Source organism: Tetrao urogallus, assembly GCF_951394365.1.
Source record: "Tetrao urogallus genome assembly, chromosome: 12".
In the NCBI taxonomy this organism is placed as follows: domain Eukaryota; kingdom Metazoa; phylum Chordata; class Aves; order Galliformes; family Phasianidae; genus Tetrao; species Tetrao urogallus.
In genome coordinates, this window is record NC_136825.1 from 905,098 (window position 1) to 924,380 (window position 19,283).

The window sequence follows — 19,283 nt, forward strand, 5'->3', positions numbered from 1 at the left end:
AGGCACCAGCCAGGTCCTCACGGGCTTTACAGCACGACTGCAGCAAACAAGCTCCCCACGTGTGCCCAGCAAGGATGCAGCGATGCCAAGGCCCCAGGGGCACAGGGCAAGCCTGCCCCAAGGAGCACTGTGGGGACACTGCTGGGACTTTGCCACCCGCAGTAGCAGTGCCAAGGAACAGCCGCATGTAGGCCTGGCAGAGGCCAAGCACACCCCATTCCCCACTGGGCAGAGGCCCCTCTCTCCCCCCCTCCCCATACCAGCTCTGTATTCTGTGAGAAGCAGAGCTTTGCTTGGAAAAGACAGAGTAAGCCTTTTCCAGCCCCGCGCAGCAGCTTCCATGGCTGAGCCTTGAATGGGTGTCTTTATGCAGAAGCTGCTGCCACAGCCACACTCCAGTGACCACAAATGGCAGCAAATAGCAGCAAATAGCTGAGGGTTTGTGTTTCCACACAGCTCTGGCACCCCGGCTAACGCAAATCTGGCTGCTGTCACCCAGCACACAACAGTGCCTTGTTCCCTGCTGGGGCCACTCCTGTGGTGCGGGGAGACCCCGGCCCTCAGCAGGGACACAGACTCCGCACAGAGGCCAAGGGACCCACAGCAGCTCTGGCCAGGCCATACAGACAGACATACATTTCCCACCACTCTTGAGCAGGTTCCATAGGCTGACGGAGGCGGTGCCCAGCAGCTCGTTCCTCAACGTATGGCAGCTCCACACCTTCAGGTCCAGGTGACTCTGAGCCGTGACATTCCTAGAGAGAGAACAGGAGAGGGGCCATCACCATGGCCTCGTCCCTTCTCTCTGCTCGGGAGCAGGTAGTGCCAGGCCTGCCAAGCCAAGGAGCAGAAGGGATGAGGGAAAGCTGCAGGGTGACAGGAGACTGTATCCCCTTCCTGGTGACACTCACAGCATCCTCAGCAGGGGCAAAGCCCTCTGACATCCAAACAGCCCTAGCTGATGGAGCTGCATGAATCCCCACTAAGGGCAAGGTGTGGGAGCAGGGGACAGCCCCAGCCCACGGCACAGGGTTAGAGGGACTTACAAGATGAGGATCTCATTCCACAGCAGCTCAGAGCTCCCCATCTGCTTTCCCGTCTTCTTGGTCTCGCTGGGCAGCCCATCGCCCGCCACCTCCACGTAGCAGTTCATCCGTGACTGTCGGCTGTGGGCCTTGGGCTTCACGGACACCACTGAGTGGGACAGGCAGGGGTCAAGCAGCAGCCCCACAGCCACAGCCACAGCCCCTGCCCCAGCCCGAGGACACTGCCTCACATGTGCACACCCATCTCTGCCACTGATGCTCTGGGGAGGGGACAGCATTGGGCCAAGACGGCCCTGGTCATGCTTCATCCACTCCCATTTCACCCCACAGACACCTACCATCCCTGCTCAGCTGCTCCCAGCCCAGGAGCCTGATGAGAAAACCTGTGCTCTATGACAAGCCAGGGACACAGGGGATCTGCAGGAGCCAAGGGAAGGAGGCAGTTGGCTGGGGAGAACTGCTACGCTCTAGATAGCTGTGCCTGGACCAGAGGGCTGCAGACAGTGCTGGGACCACAGCTCCCGGCATCTGGAGCCATCTCGTGGCCACTGCAGCACAAACACCGCCGTGACAGCGCTATGGAGCCACATCCCAGCGGAGGACGCAGAGCCCCCCACAGGCAGCGCTCTGCTTCCAGAGGCCTCCAGCACGAAGGCCTGGTAAAGACTGCATGCACCACGGAGCCTGGAACACGGCCCCTTCCCACCAAGGTACCCCAAGGTCTCCTACCTCGGTGCATCCACAGCTCAGCTCCCAGCCCTGCACAGGACTCACCTTTCACAGACAGCTGGGACTTCTCGCAGGGTGGCCCTGCCCTGGCCCTGCTGGAGCTCGCAGAGGCCATGTCATCACCCCTGGCCTGGAAGGGAGAGAGAGATGGGGACTCAGCACCAAGGCTGAGCTGGGGCCCAAAAATATACTGTGTCCAGCACTCCACACAGCACAAAGAGCACGCAGCCACTCGGGGCAGCAGCCTGCAGGCAGTCTTGTGAGCAACTCCACCTCACCCCGACCCCAAGGCCGCTGCTGTTCCTGGCCATAGGGACAGAGCAGCCTCCAGCACAACCGAGCACTAAAGCCTGCAGGTGAGGGCAAGGCATGGCACATAGCATCCCTTGGAAAGGATGAGACAGCAGCATCATGAGCTGGGTCTGCTCACAGCACAGCGAAGCTGCATGTCCCTCAAGGATAGCTCACCAGGCTGCTGGGCACCAAAATACCATGGAAAAGATCAGTCCCCTCTATTCCAAGACACTGCAGAGCTGCAGCTCAGTGGGCAGGGAAACCACAGCTGCTCCAACCGCAGGGCTGGACCCCAGCACAGCCTGCACCTTCCCAGGCACTCACCACTTCCTCACTCTGGGGCACTGCATCACTGACAGCGACCACAGCACTTCCCTCTCCCCTCTCTTCTCCAGGAGGAGAGGCTGAGGGAGCTGGGATTGTTCAGTCTGGAGAAGAGGAGGCTCAGGGGAGACCTCATTGCACTCTACAACCTCCTGAAGGGAGGTTGTGGTGAAGAGGGATTTGGGTTCTTCTCCCAGGCAATGAGCAGGACACGGGGTAATGGCTGCAAGTTGTATCAGAGGAGGTTTAGATTGGACAGAAGGAAGAACTACTTCTCTCAGAGAGTCAGGCACTGCAATGGCTGCCCAGGGAGGTGGTGGAGCTGCCGTCCCTGGCAGTGTTCAAGAGGCGTCTGGATGACGTGCTGTGCGATATGGTTTAGTGCTTGTGGTGGCAATGGTGCTGAGGAGATGGTTGGTCTAGATGATTCCAATCTTGTGATTCTATGGCAGAGGCAGCAGTTTTTCTACTGAAATGCCTGACTATGAAGGAAAATCCCAGGGTCAGGGATCACGCAGGAGCACGAGGTGCTCAGTCTGGCCCCAGCAGTCAGCTATGGTATCACGCTGCTCTCACGGGGCCCTGTCTCAACCTCTGCTAGCTCCTTTTTAACCCCTCCCACAACACAGGCTCCCCACACCCCTCCTGGTACCAGCCTGGCACAAGGCTGAGCCTAGGAGCCTAACAAAGCCTTGCTGGGAACTTACTGCTGGGCTACACGAGACCAGGTGGGGGCCTGGCAAGATGCCCCTCCATCCTCCCTGGCAGCTGGAAGCCAGCTTACAGACTGAGGTCATATCCAAGACAGACTGCCTTGCTATTACAAGCTATTCCAACTCCGGTGGGAATTCCAACTCCAATTCAACAGATCACCCTCCAGGATATTGCTGGTTGACCCCCCCAGTTCCACATCACCACTCACTTCATTAGAAACATCAGCAAGTCCCACAGAACGCAGACAGCCCGCAACCAAGCCCTGTGCAGGACGGAGCAGTGAGCTCTTCCCCAGGGCACTTCCTGTGCCACCGGCAGCGACCCACACCCCAGAACTGCCGTGCCGGGACCTGGGGATCCCTGATCCTTCCTCAACTTCAGGCACCATTTCAGCCCTCTGCAGCCATCCCACACAGACACCGCCCCAGGCTTTGCTGGGGAAGCTGACCCGGCAGGGATTCATAGTTCGCTGCACTCATTCCAAACCCTCACCACACGCAGCCCTCGCGCTCTCCCGCCACGACCTACAAAGCCGCAGCGCCAGTCAGCCGAGCGCAGTCACCGAGCGTCCCGCACTGCGGAGCGCCAGCACCGCCCGACACGGGACGGCGGGAACACGGCCGCGTTAGCGCGGCTCCTCGCTGGTGGCGGCTACGAACCCTGCCCCCTTCTGCCCGCTTTCTCATCCTCTGATTCTCACTTCACCTCACGGCACAGCAGCGTAAGGGCACCCCGGGCCCTCTGCTTCCCCCGCGCCCCGGTAGAGCTGCAACGCTGCGCTCAGCCCGAGGCCGGAGGGGTCGGGATCCTCACAGAACGCGCACGGTCTCTGGGTGCCGAACCAGCGCCCGGAGCCCCTCGCCCAGCGGTGCCGCCGAGGGCAGGGGCAGTTCCCGGACTCCGGGTTGAGCCCCGGCGCCGCCTCCTCAGCCAACGCTGCCGCCGCCGCCGCAGCTCCCACAGGCCCGCCGCTCCCTCCAACCCAGGCCTCGGCCCCCTGCCCGGCCAGCCCCACAGCCGGTGCCCCGGGTCGCCCCGACGGGCTTCCCCTCTGGAGGCCAACAGTCGCCGCCGGTAAAGCTGAACGGAAAGGCTCCCCACGCTCAGCGACCGCCAGAAGCGACCGCCAGACCCCGCCGCTTCGCGCCGCCCGGCCCTCACCCGCCTCACCGGCAGCCGCTGCGTTCCCGCTTCCGGCTGCGGCGCCGCCGTCACGTGACCCCGCGCGCACCTGACCGCACCGCCCGGAAGTGCTCCAGCAGCGCCGCTCCCGTCGGGCTCCGCGCGGCGCTACGGGGTGCGGGGAGGGACACAGCAGGCATGGCGCGGGTACCGCATGTCGTGGCCGACGCCGGCGCGTTTCTGAGCGGCGCGGCGCTGCAGGTACGGACCGAGGGCTCCGGGATGGGGGGAGGCTCCGGGCCGGGCTGAGCTGACCCGCGGCCCACCCGCAGGACGTGGCGCAGAGTGTGTACACCGTGCCCGAAGTGCTGGCCGAGATCCGGGACCGGCGGGCGCGGCGCCGCCTGGCCGCGTTGCCCTACGAGCTGCATCTCCGTCGCCCGCGGGCCGACTTCGTGCGGACGGGTGAGTGCGCGTGGGGGCGGCGGGGCCGCGTGCGGCTGTGGGGGTAACGGGCTCCTCTCCCCCGTGCCCGCAGTCACCGAATTCGCCAAGCGCACCGGGGACTTCCCCAGCCTGTCGGCCGCCGACCTGCAGGTGTTGGCGCTCACCTGCCAGCTGCAGGCCGAGACCGCGGGGCCAGGCAGCGTCCGTCTGCAGCCCCCGGACAAGGTAAGGAGTGGGCTGGGGAGTGGGGATGGGCTGCGGGCACTGCTGAGCCTGGCGCTGCCCACAGGTGCGGCTCAGCTCCAGCCCGCGACACCCCGAGGCCACGCTGCACCTCGCCGGCTTCCACCTGCCTGCCAAGGTATGGGGTATGCCAGGGACAAAGAGGGGGCGTGGGGGGTGAGAGGAATGGGGATGTGGAGCCTTGGGCTGCTGTGTGTCCTCCAGCACAAGCGCCTGCGGAAGGGCCAGCAGCAACAGCACAGCCCCAACAGCAGCACGGAGCTGCCCGACAGCGCCGAGTTTGGCTCCTTCCTCTTCTGGAGGCCGCCCCTGCCCAGCATCGAGGATGAGCTCCAGGAGATGTTGGTGAGGCTGCTGTGCTTACTGCCCTGCATCCCGGCTCCTTGGCGTACACAGCACCAACTGCCCATCTCTGCAGAAAACACACAGCATCTCCAGCAGCTCAGTGGCCACCGATGAGTGCCAGAGCTCGGAGGATGGGGATGGTGCTGAGGAGGAAGAGGATGAGGAGGAGGAGAGTGATGATGACAGCGAGGGCTGGATAACGCCAAGCAACCTCAAGCAGGTCCAGCAGGACACGGGGCACTGCGACACTGTGCCTGCCGACGTGCAGGTTGGCTGTGTCACCACAGACTTCTCCATGCAGGTGAGTGCTGCCTCATGGCACTGGCTCCAGCCCCCAGCTCGGTTGATCCCACACACGTACCATACAAAAGTCACCCTGCGGTGCCTTCTTTTGTGTTCAGAGCTGCCAGTTCTCCCCACAGCAGAGGCCTGCACAGAGCCCATTGGCTTTGCTGCCTTTGGCTTCTTGCTGCCCGGGTAGGCAAACCTGGGTGGAGCTGCTGGGCTCATGGCATCTTGCTTTCTCCCCCTCATGGCAGAATGTGCTGCTGCAGATGGGCCTCCACGTGCTGGCAGTGAATGGCATGCTGATCCGCCAGGCCCGGAGCCACATCCTGCGCTGCCATGGCTGCTTCAGGTGCAGACACAGCACCACCAGGGCAAGGGGTAGTCTCTGGGGATGGGCAGTAATCCCACTCCTGGGCTGAGCCTCTGCTCTGCAGCCCAGGGAGTAGTAAACCTCCTCCATCTCTGTCTACCACAGGACAACTTCAGACATGACCAAGGTCTTCTGCCCTCACTGCGGTAACAAGACATTGAAGAAAGTTGCAGTGAGCGTCAGTGAGGATGGGAGCCTCCACATGCACTTCTCCCGCAACCCCAAGGTGCTGAACCCACGGGGACTCAGGGTGAGTTGCTGCATGGACTGGGCTAGGTAGAGCTGTGGTTGCCTTCTGGGTGTTCACTTACTGCAGGGACTCTCGAGCTTCTTTTGCTGAGTTCTCTATAAACCAGCAGTCACTGTGAAGGTCCTCTAACCAGGAGTTACCCCAGAGGTTTAACAGTCTGTTCTTTGGGCAGTATCCGCTGCCAGCACCACAGGGAGGGAAGCATGCCAACAACCCGCACCTGGTGGAGGACCAGCCCTTCCCACAGCAGCGGCTATCCCGCAAGGCCAGGCAGAAGACCAACGTCTTCGACCCCGACTACATTGCAGGGGTCTCTCCCTTTGCAGAAAACGATATCTACAGTCGCGCAGCCAACCTGCAAATCCGGGACATGGCACTGGGCGCTGGTAGGAGGCGCCTGAACCCCAATGCTGTGACAAAGAAATTTGTGAAGAGAAGATGAAGGGCAGTTCGGGGCCTTTGGCGGTGCAGTTGCGAGGGAAAGGGAAAGGTGGGCTGCCTGGGCACTGCATGGCACCTAGTGACAGCAGGAGGGTGAGATGCCTGCAGCGCCGGCACCCAGCCTTTCCTTCTGGGCTTCTTCAGGTGTCAGCGGGGCAGGCAGCAGCAGGGGCAAGGCTCTGGGTGTGTGACGTACTGACCCTGACTGCCTGCCAGACCCAGCACATGTGGAAAGTGCTGGCTACACTGCTAGCGGGGTATAGGCATTCCTGTTTATTTCCAAGGACGCCATGTTGAATGACAGCATTGCGAATAAACACGAAATGCTACACCACCATGACTCAGTCTTTTTTCCACTGAAGGGAAAGCAGGGCTGTTGGGCTGCTGCCCACCAGCAGCACCCTGGGACGATTTCTATCAGGGCACTCCCTGACAAGCAGATATGAACTGCAGATTTTACGGCCAACCTTTCTTGGGCTCTGTGCCCATCTGCACCTGCACAGCAACCCAAACCACCCCACCTGCACTGCACGGCTGCTCCTGCAGCTACACGCTGCTGGATGTGAGGCAGGGTACCTGCCCACAGGGGGAAGGGGAGGTCAGGAGTCTGGGTGCAGCACCCTGTGCAGGTGGCAGCCCTTGGTTCTCCCTAGGGCAGACCCATGACATAACACGGGGGGCTGGTGGCTCCCAGGGGGATGAAAACAGCACGGGGGGAGGGCCGGGGCTCCCCGAGGGCAGCGGGTGATGTCCCAGGCAATGGGTGCTGGCAGGGACAAGGCTGGAGACGCGCAACTGGCCTGGAATCTCGCCTGCGAGCAGCGGGGCGGTACGATTGAGTCTCGGTACCGCACGCCCCGCCTCTCGGCCGGCCCCCCGGGTCTCAGCAAGCCCTGCCCGAGCAAAGTTCAGCCAGCGTTTGTACTGGCCGCGAGCGGTGTTGCGGCCTCGCTCCAGTTCCGCTCCTGGGAGCCGAACCGCCCCGGCAATGGCAGGTAGGTCTGCACTGGTACCGGTACAGGCGAATCTTGCCCGGGGCCAGTGAGCAGCACCAGGGCCTCGATGCTACTGGCTCCAGCTGTGCTTCCCTCTGTGCAGCAGACAATAACTGCACCACTCACTGCTGCCTTCGTGGGTTCACGTGGCCGTGGAGTTGCAGCTCCCGGCACGGATTGCCTGGGGCAGCGGCGGGGTGCTGGTGGGGATTGGTTGGGGGACAACTGTAAGGGGGTCCGTGCAGCATCCATGGGGCTCCGCAGGGCAGCGTGGACTCCCAGGTTCAGCCACGTGGGTCCGTCAGCCCCGATGCTGAGCAGCACCCTCCCCACAGGCCGCAAGGCGCTCATCGTGCTGGCGCACCCCGAGAAAACCTCTTTCAACCACGCCATGGCAGCAGCAGCCAGCAGCGCACTGCGGGACAAGGGCTGGGAAGTCACCATCTCAGACCTCTATGCCATCGGGTTCAATGCCGTGCTCTCACGGCGCGACATCACCGGTACGAGTGCAGCCATCGTCCCCACCAGCCCCCAGCTTGTTCCTCCCTGAGCCCCCACCCTCCCTGCAGGGCCCCCCAAGAACCCCGAGCACTTTGTCTACGAGATGGAGATGGGGCATGCATGGAAGGAGGGACGCCTCAGCAGCGACATCGTCACCGAGCAGAAGAAGATTGAAGCGGCCGACCTGGTCATCTTCCAGGCAAGACTGCGGTGCAGTCTTTATTGCAAGGGCTGAGGGGGAATTTGTGGGGGGTGGCTGGTTTTGGAGGGGCTGTTTCAGGGGGGAAAAGAGCAGCAGCGCTCGCTGCCTGACCCACCCGTGCCCGCAGTTCCCACTGCAGTGGTTTGGGATGCCAGCCATCCTCAAGGGCTGGTTCGACCGCGTTTTCGTCGACGGCTTCGCCTATTCCTTGGCCAGCATGTACGACCAGGGGCCCTTCCAGGTAGGCCTCGGGGCTGTGGGGGAACACGTGCTGGCCCTGCAGCCCCTGCCTCTCCCCTTCCCGTCCTCAGAAGAAAAAAGCCATGCTGTCACTCACCACCGGCGGGATGGGCTCCATGTACAGCCCCAGCGGCATCAACGGCGACATGAACGTGCTGCTGTGGCCCATGCAGGTAGTACGGTCGGGGCTGGGGACAGCGTGGTACCAGGGCACCGTGCTGACGGCTCTTCCCACCCCGGCGGCAGCGGGGGACTCTGCACTTCTGCGGCTTCCAGGTTCTGGCGCCCCAGATTTTCTACAGCGTGCGCTACGCGAGTCCTGAGGCGCGGGCACAGATGCTGAGTGCATGGAAGAGCCGCCTGGCAGCCGTGGAGCAGGAGAAGCCCCTCAGCTTCGTCCCCAATAGCTGCTTCGAGATGAGCCTGGCCGGCGGCTTCGTTCTGAAGCGCGAGGTGCTGGCGCAGCAGGAGGGGCAGCAGCACGGCCTGTCGGTGGGGCAGCACCTGGGCAAGGCCGTGCCCCTCAACGAGCAGCTCCAGGCCCAGAAGTAGCAGCCAGGCCCTGCGCCCGCACTGAGACCCAGGCCTGGCCTCACAGCACCGCGGCAGGGGGCCGCAAGGGCAGTCCCCACACCCGCATGCACTTGTTTTTCTGTGTTCTCTTTCCTGACATTTTTCTGTGCAATTTTATTCAAAATCAAGGCTTCGGGGCTCAAGGGAAGGGCTTGTGGTTGAGGCCTGCGTGAATGCAACAATAAATTGAGGTCCAGAACCTGGAGGTGGTGTGCTCTTCTCTGCCCCCATCAGGCAGTGCAGACTCAGGCCCAGCTCTGCTGTGCAGCTGGGGGGCTGCCCCCTGCCCACCCCTGGAGCTGGGCAGGAACCCTGGGGACCACTGACACCGGGCGGCCCCACTGCAGCCGAGGCCACAGCCTCAGGGCCTGACACAGCCCTGATTTCCAGGTCCCTGATCTCCAGGTCCCGTCATGTCCTGGGAAGCCTCAGCACCCTATCCCTCACCTCCTGCACATGCATCCACGGAATGGGCCATGTAGTGGGGCAGTATTTGAGCTGAGGAGTCTGGATTGAAATTCAAAGAAAGGGGGCTGAGGGCCCCTCCGAGGCAGCAGCTGTTACTGTAAAGAAGCACGGTGCTGGCTAAGCCATGTAGGGCAGGGGGTGGGAGGCCTGAGCTGGGGGGCTCCATCCATAGCAGCGGGCATCGGATTACCAGCGTGGGCAGGGAACACTGCATGGGACTGAGCCCAGAGGGAGAGTGAGGCTGTGCCAGGCTGCGGGAAGGATCTCCTCTGCTCCCTTTTCTCGCCCACTCGGAAGCTGAAGGACCATGACGGTGACGCAGCTCTCTGGAGGCGGGCTCTGGGACGCTGAGGACGTAGCAAGGAGCTCGGACTTGGATGCATCATTGAAAAGAAATGCTAACAGGAAACTGAACACCCACACAGCAATGCACACCAACACACGCCCCTTCCTCCCACAACAAGCAAACCGGTGCCACGTTTCCTCCTGTGCTACAACAGAGTTCAAGGCTCTGATGTCTGCTCCAGTATCATACAGCAGTGCATTCTGTCAGAACTCAGGGTACGTTTAATGTTTTTGTTTCTTACCTATGTTGTAGTTTTTCCCATCCGGGAGATGCACAAAGCCCATATTGCCACACACCGCAGCGCTCTCTGCACAAGCTGTCTTCTGCCAAGTTGTATCCCCATTATTTTTCCAGCTTGAGCATCCATCTGAAAATTCCAAGAAGGAACTACCTCAGATCACACACTGTCTTTCCCACAAAGCATCATCTTGATCAAGCTGACCCCTCAGAACGCAGCCACATTTACCAAGGCATACTTTCAGTTACATTAATTGATTGTGTTTGCTCGTCTATTCATTCTATCTCTTTGCATCCAGCTGAGCACAAGGCAGACCCCAGGCCTCGGCCTTGCTGCCAGCTCTGCCTGAGCTGAGTGGGGTGAAGCCACCGCCGGCCCCACAGGAGAGCCCAGGGATGGGACTATGGGAGACCGCAGAGGGAATCCCCACCTCAGGCAAATCATGAATTACCTCCTTGAAATCTCTGTAACTCAAAGCTGGTGTTTGGGCAGTAAGCAACTTTGGACTTAAGACCACATAACAACAAAGAAACATTGGAATTGTTCCCCCCCCCTGCAGAGTGTGTGCATGACACGCTGCCTCTTCCTATGCAACAAAATAAGGCATGCACCAAGGGCACAAATCCATGCACTCATGCACTTTTGTCTTTCCAGACAGCCTTTTTTTTCCCCCGCAGGGAGGTGTCCTTGAAAAGAACCACAACAGGACTTTACACTGCAAAATGAAAACTTTCATTGTTTTATTCTTGACTGCAGCTGTTTACAGAAATATAGTTGCGAGTATACAAATGTCCCAATAGAAGCAAAATATTTTTATTTTTTAATATTCAACATGTTATCACAGGATAGCTAAAAACATAGATGCAAATGAAATATCCCCCTCATAGAACAAACCGAAAGCACTGGGGATCAGTGCTTTGAAAATCCCATCTACGAAAGCCATATACACAGAAATGCACAGGGAATATCTGGTGCTACTTTCACACTGCAGGACAAGGGAAAAGGCAGCTCAGCGGTTGATCAGTGCACTGCAGGAAAACATGGCAGAAAAGGCGGCGCGCCACAAGACAGACGCAGGTGTTAACAGAGGTAGAATGCTCTGATCTGAACGACTGTGGAGCTTACTCATCATCAGTGAGCTTCAGTAAAAATGCGGAGTTGTCTCATTTCAAACAGCGTTCAAAATTAAAAGGCTTCAGCAATGCTGTGGGCTTTTATGCGAGACACTGGAACTTGCCTCCAGTTCTATGATTCCTGGGGGGAGGCAGCGCCTGGGGGCTGCAGGGCACAGCAATGCTGCCTGGCAGCCTGGGCCAGGGGCAGATCCTCACCAGCTTACAGGGGGCAGCTTTGCAGACTAAAGGAAGATAAGGCAATTTTCATCGTCTGAACACGGGACCCTTTCCTCACCTGAATTACAACTAACACACACAAAGCCCTCAGTGGGCTAGGTGCTGAAATTTTGGAGGCTAAACTGAGCACTTGCAAAGAATTTCGGTGAGTATCCCTCAAGAGGCAGTGAAATCCTCTTGTTCCTCACCTCGTCCCAGCACATTGATATGTTATGAGCAATTTAATCAATTGTGATAGCAAAAGCTACAGATCTCCATCTCCAGAAGCAGTGGAAATCATCTCAGAGAAAAGAAACGAGGACGCTACCTTCCGTTTAGCAGAGATGCTTTGACAGCACCTGCACCAGGACAACAATATCTACAGATCAGCCTCATGCCAAACTGAAGCGGGGTCGATCAGATTTGGCCTGAGGAGTCATGGTGGACAAAGCACACGCTGCTGAGCTTACAATCTGGGTTTCCTTTTAGGGAGCTCAACTCCTCAGACAACCTGCAGGAAACTGGTGTGGGTCGGGACAGTGTTTCCCATAGGGCGGAACTGGGGGGGGCTTTCACAAGGCTCCTATGAGACAGCGCTCCAGATAGCAACTACTTCAAAAATAAGAACAGGTTGAGAGGTGCTCCCCTTGCATGCAAGCATCGGGGCAAAGAGAAGAGGAATGCCTACAGACTAAGCCTCAGCATCATCACCCAACCGCAGCCCACGCTGAGCAGCCACCAACATCCCTTGCTAGGCAAAGATTCGTAAGCCCACAGTAAGAGCACTGCTGGTGTCAGCTCAGCTGAGCACAGCGCCACTGCTCCGTGCCTGCGGGAGCTGCTCGGAGGCGCAGGCAGGAAGCAGTGCTGCTCTAGGAGAGCGCTCAGAGCACGCAGAGGACACGCGGGTGCGGGCTGACCTGGCACTGCTGTCGGTTCACACCGCATTTACAACTACTAATAAAAATATACAAAAATACAAAACTCTATAGCTGATTTCAACAGCCACTTTAACCCCACGGACACGAGTGACCTTCAGAAGCAGAGATGGCTTCTGAAGCAACGCTACCAACAGTGCCACACGTACAGTACTGAAAGGTGTCCTGCAGCTACCAAGGAGCTGCTGCAAAACCTCAGGAAATATGAAAAAAAGGATATAATTCAAGGTAATAAAAATGTAAATACAGCAGTACTCTACACATGTCTACTGACTATTTATAATTGATATGACTCCTCTATATACATATATACAATCCTCAATATACAGGCGTTGCCTATTTACACACCTACACTGACTGTATGAAAGGAAAGGCCTCTCCTCTCCTGTGTAACCCCTCAGCTGGCTGCTGCCACACACAGCCAGCAGAATCCACCCGAATGGGAAGATGAAGCTCTCTCAATCTATCCCAAAAGACAACTCCAAATTAGAGAGACAGCCCCCGAAACAAATGAACACCTTCCACCTACAACTCACGGTTGAGCGCATGCAAAGCAGTTCCTTCTCCTCCCTCTCGCTTCCATCGCTCAGGTAGGCCTGCAATCCTTAGCACTGCTCTCCTGTAATAACTCTGAAAAAATAAACCAACATCATACGTTGAGACGTGAGACTGAAAAACCAGCAGGAAAGTCCTCACCAACTCTTATTGAACGCACACTGCACGCCTGCACACGCGTTGGGCAGGAACTGTGCTTAGCTTTAGTCCGATAAAAGCTTCTGATTTTGATTTGAAATAAGCCAAAATCCCACTCAACCTGCGATTTCAAATTTCCTTCAAGTCAAACACAAGTTTCCCACTTGTTTGTTATTCTTTCTGAAGACTCCAGACATGAATGAAGAACTGTTCAGATGAGTTTAATTCTAGAAACTACACCATAAATTCTACCAGTCTTTCCTTCTGATCCCATTACCTGAACCAGGGCAATACCCGTCAGTGCAGCTGCCAGGTGCTCAATGTTTCCAGATTAAAGAAAGCCTGCTCAATTTACAGAAGCTTATTGATGTTTCATTCTATCTTAAAACTGAATTACTCTCCATGATTTAAAAAAGTAATATACATATATATGTACACACACATAATGGAACAGCTGGTGATTAAACCTCTACTTGGAAGCAGTAAGGTTGGAATTGTTTCTTGAGCTATTTTGATGTTAAATATCAAAGCACTGGGCTTCATAAACTGCTGGAAGAGTAAGCAGCAAAGGAGCAATTTTAATTAAAAAAAAGTGGAGTTGCTGATGGAGCACAAAGCACCAATAACTTCCTGCCAGATGTTAGCTCATTACTTTGTGTACTATGCTATTCATACGACGTTTTGTTTGCTGTTTCTTTTTACTTGTAAAACAAGGTACAGGCAGACATGAACCCAAGGCTGGTGGTTAGCAGATACACCTCTGTAGCTTTTTATCTGTGCCAATAAATCTCTGTTCTGTAAACCATCAGGTACATAGGCACTGGGCAGACAGCAGAGCATCTACAACTGGAGGAACAGCCCACGTTTAGGACGGAGGCTCAGATGGCTTCAGAGAGAGCTCAAGCAGCAAACAAACACAGAAAACCCATCAGAGTAACAGCTCTGTTTTCTCACTTTCCACCTAGAAACATCTCTTGCATTTAACTGCTGCCTTGTGTATGATAGTGGGTTGTTTGGTTTTTTTTTAGAATAATGCTAGGAACTTCAAATGTTCAGATTAAATGTCTCAGTATCTCCCAACTTCCTGCAGCAAAAAGGATTGGATGTGACACCACTTCTCAGCTCCACGCCAGCCAGCATCCACCCGCCCTCAGTCCAACAGGCACACCAGCATCAACGTGCACAGGAGTGAACAAAGAGGTTAAAAACGCAGAATAAGCTCCAATTATCAGCATCAACTGGTTGTCACGAATGTTCAGGACTCTGATAGCAAACCGATGCAGCTCACACTGCTCTTGTCTCTTTCTGCCATGAAATCCTGCAGGCTGCCCTTACGCTCGTTGTTGGCTTATCAAAGCCCTCGTTACAGCTGCTTGCAAGCAGCATTTCCAGCACTAATCAACCACTGAGCAATCTTTTCCTTCATAAGACAAATAGCTTTTGTAACCAAATCACGTGTCCAAAGTGTTGTACATTTAAACATTGACCTAAAATGAAACGAGATAAATTTCAACACAATAAACGAAAGGTGTTAGCCAAAAGTGAAAAATGTGATAGCACAGCCCTTTTTTTTTTTCCTCTTTTTCTTTTTTCTTTTTAAATAAGCCACCTAACATACGCACACCGTTCAAACATACCCTTCCCTGGAGCTGTAGCAGTCTTGGTATAAAGTTCTCTTTTGGACACCCAACTTCTGAATTGGAAAATTGGTCCCTGGTGACTTGGCACTGACCAACAACACTTCAGCAAAAGGACACACCCTTCAGAACAACGGAACAAACTGAAGCAGCATACAGGTGAACGTGTCATTCCTATTACTTCTTCTGTGTATGGAGGCCCCAGATGACACCCGACAGTTTGTCCTGGGACTGGGATCCTGCAAAGCCACCAGCTCATCTGTAGGTAACTGGCTATCGACTTTCACAGCCATCTGGAAGCTGTTTCGGTCCACAATTCTCAGTCTTCTACGCATCCTCAACTAGCATTTAGTCCTGCGAGGTTGCTATTTTCGTGTCATGAACCATAACAGGGTTTTATTAATATTTGCTCTTAGCAGAAAAATATATATATATAAATCACAGGAAGAAAAAGTATGGTTCAGGGTTACAAAGCAGCTCTGGGCAGTACGAAGCAGGGAATTCTTTTTATCGTGATTAAAATTTTAAACATTTTAGCATAATCATAAATTAAAAGTTAAAACATAGAGGCACTAATAATAAAATATTAAATAGACAATGATAGAGGATAAAAGCTGAATGGCTCATTCTGAACGAAAGCCCGTCCTCCGCTCTACGCCTAACTGCTACGGGGCTCTGCACTAGACTGAACTGCTGAGTGACAGACAGCACCGCACGGCGAAGCTTCTCATAGCCAGCTGGAACAAACCACTGCCTGATGGAATGGCGAGAGATGAACAAGTCATTTATGCTGCAAAAAGTACTTAAATACTCAATAAAGACATAACAAACCCCACCCCACCCACTGTTATCAGACGCCACGTTGTGGTAGAACATCAGACAAACTCACAAATTTACCACAAAAATGTGTGGCAAAAAGAATATTTTATATATATGTATATATATAAATTTTTATATTTATGCCAATGTACTCACTCAGTACAAATAGCAAAATAGTATACCATTTCCTAAATACAAAATATAGCTTTCCAAAAAAATGAAACACACATTAGATATAAACCATCCAAAACTTGAACGATTGAAAACTGTATTCAAAATTAAATGACCCAGAGCAGGTCTCTTTCTGAAAAGTTCCCTTCATATCGGCAAGAAGCCTTACTACTGAAAACGTAATTCAATGCCTCTCAATGAGAGAGAGAAAGAGAGACAGAAAGAGAAAATGAACGCTGTGACAGACCGACAAACAGGAAGAACCATCAAAACAAACAAAAACTCTACACGGCTCAACTAAGCACACGAGTTAGGGAAGAAACACAGTAAACAGACGAGAGTAACTTAAAAACCATTTACAGACTATCCTTTGTTATTTAAAATAACAAAAATGAAATATGACATGATATCAACTACACTATACCGAGGCATAATAGCCATACATGACAGCTGTTGGGCTCTAACTGCGTTAACAGCTTTCTACGTGCAGAAGGAGGAGAAACAAATATCCGAATGAGGCTGTAGTGAGACTTCACAAAACCTACTGGACAGTTGGAGCACCCAAAAATTCACATGCCTCACAACACACCTGCATGGTTTGGAGTGGGTTGGCTTTACATTCTGTAACGAGTCGATGTCTGACAATCTAGAAGCTGTGCCTAGGGGACTGTCAGGAGGAAAATAACACTTCAAATTTGCAACGAGCTACAAAATGCAGCAGCTCAGGATAAACTGAAATTTTCAAGAATGTGTAAAAATGATTTAATTTCCCCCCATTTGGAGTAAAGTCAAACAGAAGATTTACAACAGCAACAGCTGGAAAGCAACTGGTGAAGGGGGATTCCCACATTTGAAGGGATGCAGAAAAATTGCTCCCTCTTTCCTTAATCTTTATTTCTCAGAGCCTGTTTGACCAAGCATTTTAACAGCACAAGAGTTGGTGCCATGGACTCTTAAAAGCTGCTTCTGATCTTGAAAGGGAGCAGGATATTTCTAACACTTCCAAAAACATAATACGAAACTGAGGAAGAGAGAAGGAAAAGCATAAAGAAGAACAAAAAGGAAAAAACGAGTTTGAGAATGAGAAATGCAGCTTCAACTCGTTCTGACCCATCCAGTCAGCATGGGAGACCAAAAGGAGTTGTTTCGTCAGCCAGGCAGAATGTGCTTTTCAAGTTGAAGGTGTTCAAGAGGTTAAGATTTTTAGAGCATAATTTAACTGAAAGCTCCCCTCTGTTTCTTCAGTTAGAGCCACCAATCCCTTGCTCTGTGTACAGCTACATGTAAGAGACACGGACAACCGTTAATCACGTTCTTAGATGGGAAGCACGCACCTCTGTCAGGCCAACTACAGCAGCAAGCAATTCTCTGCTCATTTGTTATGTGTGTCAATATTTTCATTGCCCCTACTGCAGTTAATAAATCAGAGTATTAGCTCTCCCACTTAACTGTAGAACACCCAGTCCCTTCACTTACTGACAGCTATGAGTCACGATTTAGGTCACGGGTATTTGATGTTTCTGCTTCACTAGCTTTTCAAAAGAGTCAAAAGAGGGGATGTGAAGAAGGAAGAGAAGGGGAAAAAATAAAGTAAACACGGTAGTATGCATTACCTTCTAACAACAATAATAACTGACCAGATATGCTTTAAATTCAGAGAGCATGCCACTCTCGGCGGGCAGTAGGAGTCAGGTAACAGCACAATCCTACGCCCCCGTAGAACAAAGCATAGCTTTTCAGCATTATTGGCACTACGAATCTTGAATCTCAAATAGTACAGTCATAGCCTTAGGTGCTAGACACTGCAACTGGCCACATGTGTGCTCTTAGAAAAGAGGGCCACTTTTTGACAGAAGCAATCAGTTCCACGCTGCCTAATCCAGAGTCACAAGGTCTGAGGGGATCCAAGAAGTCATCGCCTCTTTCTTCTCAGAATTTCTGCAGAAAAAATAAGCAAGCAAAAAAAAAGTTAGACCTCACAGAAATCATCTTCCTACTTCTGCACAGTTCCTTCCTCTCATCTTGAAAACGTCCTTTACAAGCAGACATCAAACTATGAGCAAAGATCAGAACTGCACACTCTTTCATACAGCAGGATTGCATTTTTTCAACTCAAGTTCATAATTTCACCCAAAACAATTTCACTTCAGTGAAACTAGGTGGAATTTAGGATGGCAACTCAATTTTCTAAAGCCAGGTAACATACTGTGGATAATGCTATATTCTGGAGTCCTTCTGCTCTCGGTGCAGCCAAAGGCTCTTCCACCTCTCTAGAAAAGGCATCCTCTAAAAGCAGAATGTTTCCTGCTCGCTGCTAATCCTGTGATCTCATTTTTAACAGACTCACCATGAGACACACTCAACACCCATCACAGTCCTCAGAAACTTGATGTCAAGTTACATTATTGTAACTCAGAGGCCCAACCTCAGAACAGTACAGACTTGAGCTGTGTTATTTACCCAGGAAGCCATATGCTTTTAGCTACAGCCATATTCCTTAATGTTTGTCTGCCAAGCTGTCAGTGATCCACTCACTCCTTCCTACTGAAGTACTACACTATAAAAACAGATGACAAAATATACAGCAATCAAACAATAAAACTTAGCCAACTGTTTCCCAGAAATACTGACCTTGGACTATTTTAAATAACTCTTTCTTCTACTTGCTGATACGATACTCTCAATTCATCATTACTGATATCTTAGCTGACCCCCTGAAGAATGGGGATACACTCCAACGAAAAACTTGTGAACAGAAGTATGTACAGCAGGAAAGAACCCAGAAGCACAAACACTCTACTTACTTACCTTTCTAAAATGAGCCGGTCATATTGTTCCCCTGGTTTTGCAGTGAAACAAGCAGATCATCTATTTTCTCAATATTCTGACTGGGTGCCATAGCTGAAGGTAGTGGAGAAGTCTCAGGTATCTGCTGGGAGAGAAGCGCTGGCACTGCTGCTTGTCCCTCGCTCTGCGGCTGACCTGGCTGACTGATAGCCATCAACTCGTCAGGCAGTGCAGCCGGGCCAGAAGGCAGCAGCTGGCTACAGTCTGTTAAGTAAAGAACAGCAAGGCAATTTCAGTTTGATTAATGCATATAATGAATTAGCCAACCTCTTTCTACCTATCCCTACTGACTCTGTAGGATGTTGCAGGCAGTTTTCACGTCACCACCTTTGCTCACTGCTCCCTACAATTATATGCATGGGCTCAAGGTACGCACACTGAATTATGAGCTCTGTATTTTGACCAAACGCTGTTAATATGTCAGAGAAAAGTATTTTGCTAGAAGAAAAACAAGATGTGTGACATAAGAGAAGCACTAAGTGTGCCCACTCTCTGCCTCTGTAAGTTACAGATGTGTCTTTTTCAGGTCAGTCAAGGTATCCTCCAGCTCTTCCTACAAGTCTGCAAGAGTTCACACAGCAAGACACATACTTAGGTACAGCCCTGCAACTGCTCTGTGGTTACCACTTTCTCCCCAGGTGTTTCATAAGATGTTACAATCACTGCATCTG

The 19,283-nt window shown here is 53.4% G+C and overlaps 4 protein-coding genes across 5 annotated transcripts in view; 2 read left to right on the plus strand and 2 right to left on the minus strand.

The window, feature by feature from the left end:
* The window catches only part of WWP2 (WW domain containing E3 ubiquitin protein ligase 2), a gene marked incomplete at its 3' end in the record, with an annotated part of 28,682 nt that extends 26,786 nt beyond the window's left edge, over positions 1-1,896 (minus strand). The window contains exons 1-3 of the mRNA XM_079541630.1: positions 1,821-1,896; positions 1,047-1,194; positions 637-755 (exon numbers count right to left, since the gene is read on the minus strand). Of these exons, the coding sequence (XP_079397756.1) occupies positions 637-755; positions 1,047-1,194; positions 1,821-1,890 (337 nt within the window). The 5' untranslated portion in view covers positions 1,891-1,896. The remainder of the gene's footprint in view (positions 1-636; positions 756-1,046; positions 1,195-1,820) is intronic.
* A 2,531-nt stretch (positions 1,897-4,427) lies between these two features.
* NOB1 (NIN1 (RPN12) binding protein 1 homolog) lies at positions 4,428-6,614 on the plus strand (the record flags this gene model as incomplete). The annotated part of the gene is made up of 9 exons (XM_079541596.1): positions 4,428-4,490; positions 4,562-4,694; positions 4,768-4,901; positions 4,966-5,037; positions 5,124-5,264; positions 5,338-5,565; positions 5,804-5,901; positions 6,028-6,172; positions 6,345-6,614. 9 exons carry the CDS (start codon positions 4,428-4,430, stop codon positions 6,612-6,614), a joined length of 1,284 nt encoding a protein of 427 aa, XP_079397722.1.
* Positions 6,615-7,948: 1,334 nt separating this feature from the next.
* NQO1 (NAD(P)H quinone dehydrogenase 1) lies at positions 7,949-9,103 on the plus strand (the record flags this gene model as incomplete). The annotated part of the gene is made up of 5 exons (XM_079541282.1): positions 7,949-8,108; positions 8,178-8,308; positions 8,439-8,552; positions 8,623-8,724; positions 8,828-9,103. The coding sequence occupies exons 1-5, from the start codon at positions 8,000-8,002 to the stop codon at positions 9,101-9,103; spliced, it is 732 nt and encodes a 243-aa protein (XP_079397408.1). The 5' UTR covers positions 7,949-7,999.
* A 9,474-nt stretch (positions 9,104-18,577) lies between these two features.
* The window catches only part of NFAT5 (nuclear factor of activated T cells 5), a gene marked incomplete at both ends in the record, with an annotated part of 50,888 nt that continues 50,182 nt past the window's right edge, over positions 18,578-19,283 (minus strand). For both annotated transcript variants that reach the window (XM_079541457.1, XM_079541458.1), the window contains one exon: positions 18,578-18,816. In XM_079541457.1, coding sequence (XP_079397583.1) covers positions 18,578-18,816 — 239 coding nt within the window. The remainder of the gene's footprint in view (positions 18,817-19,283) is intronic.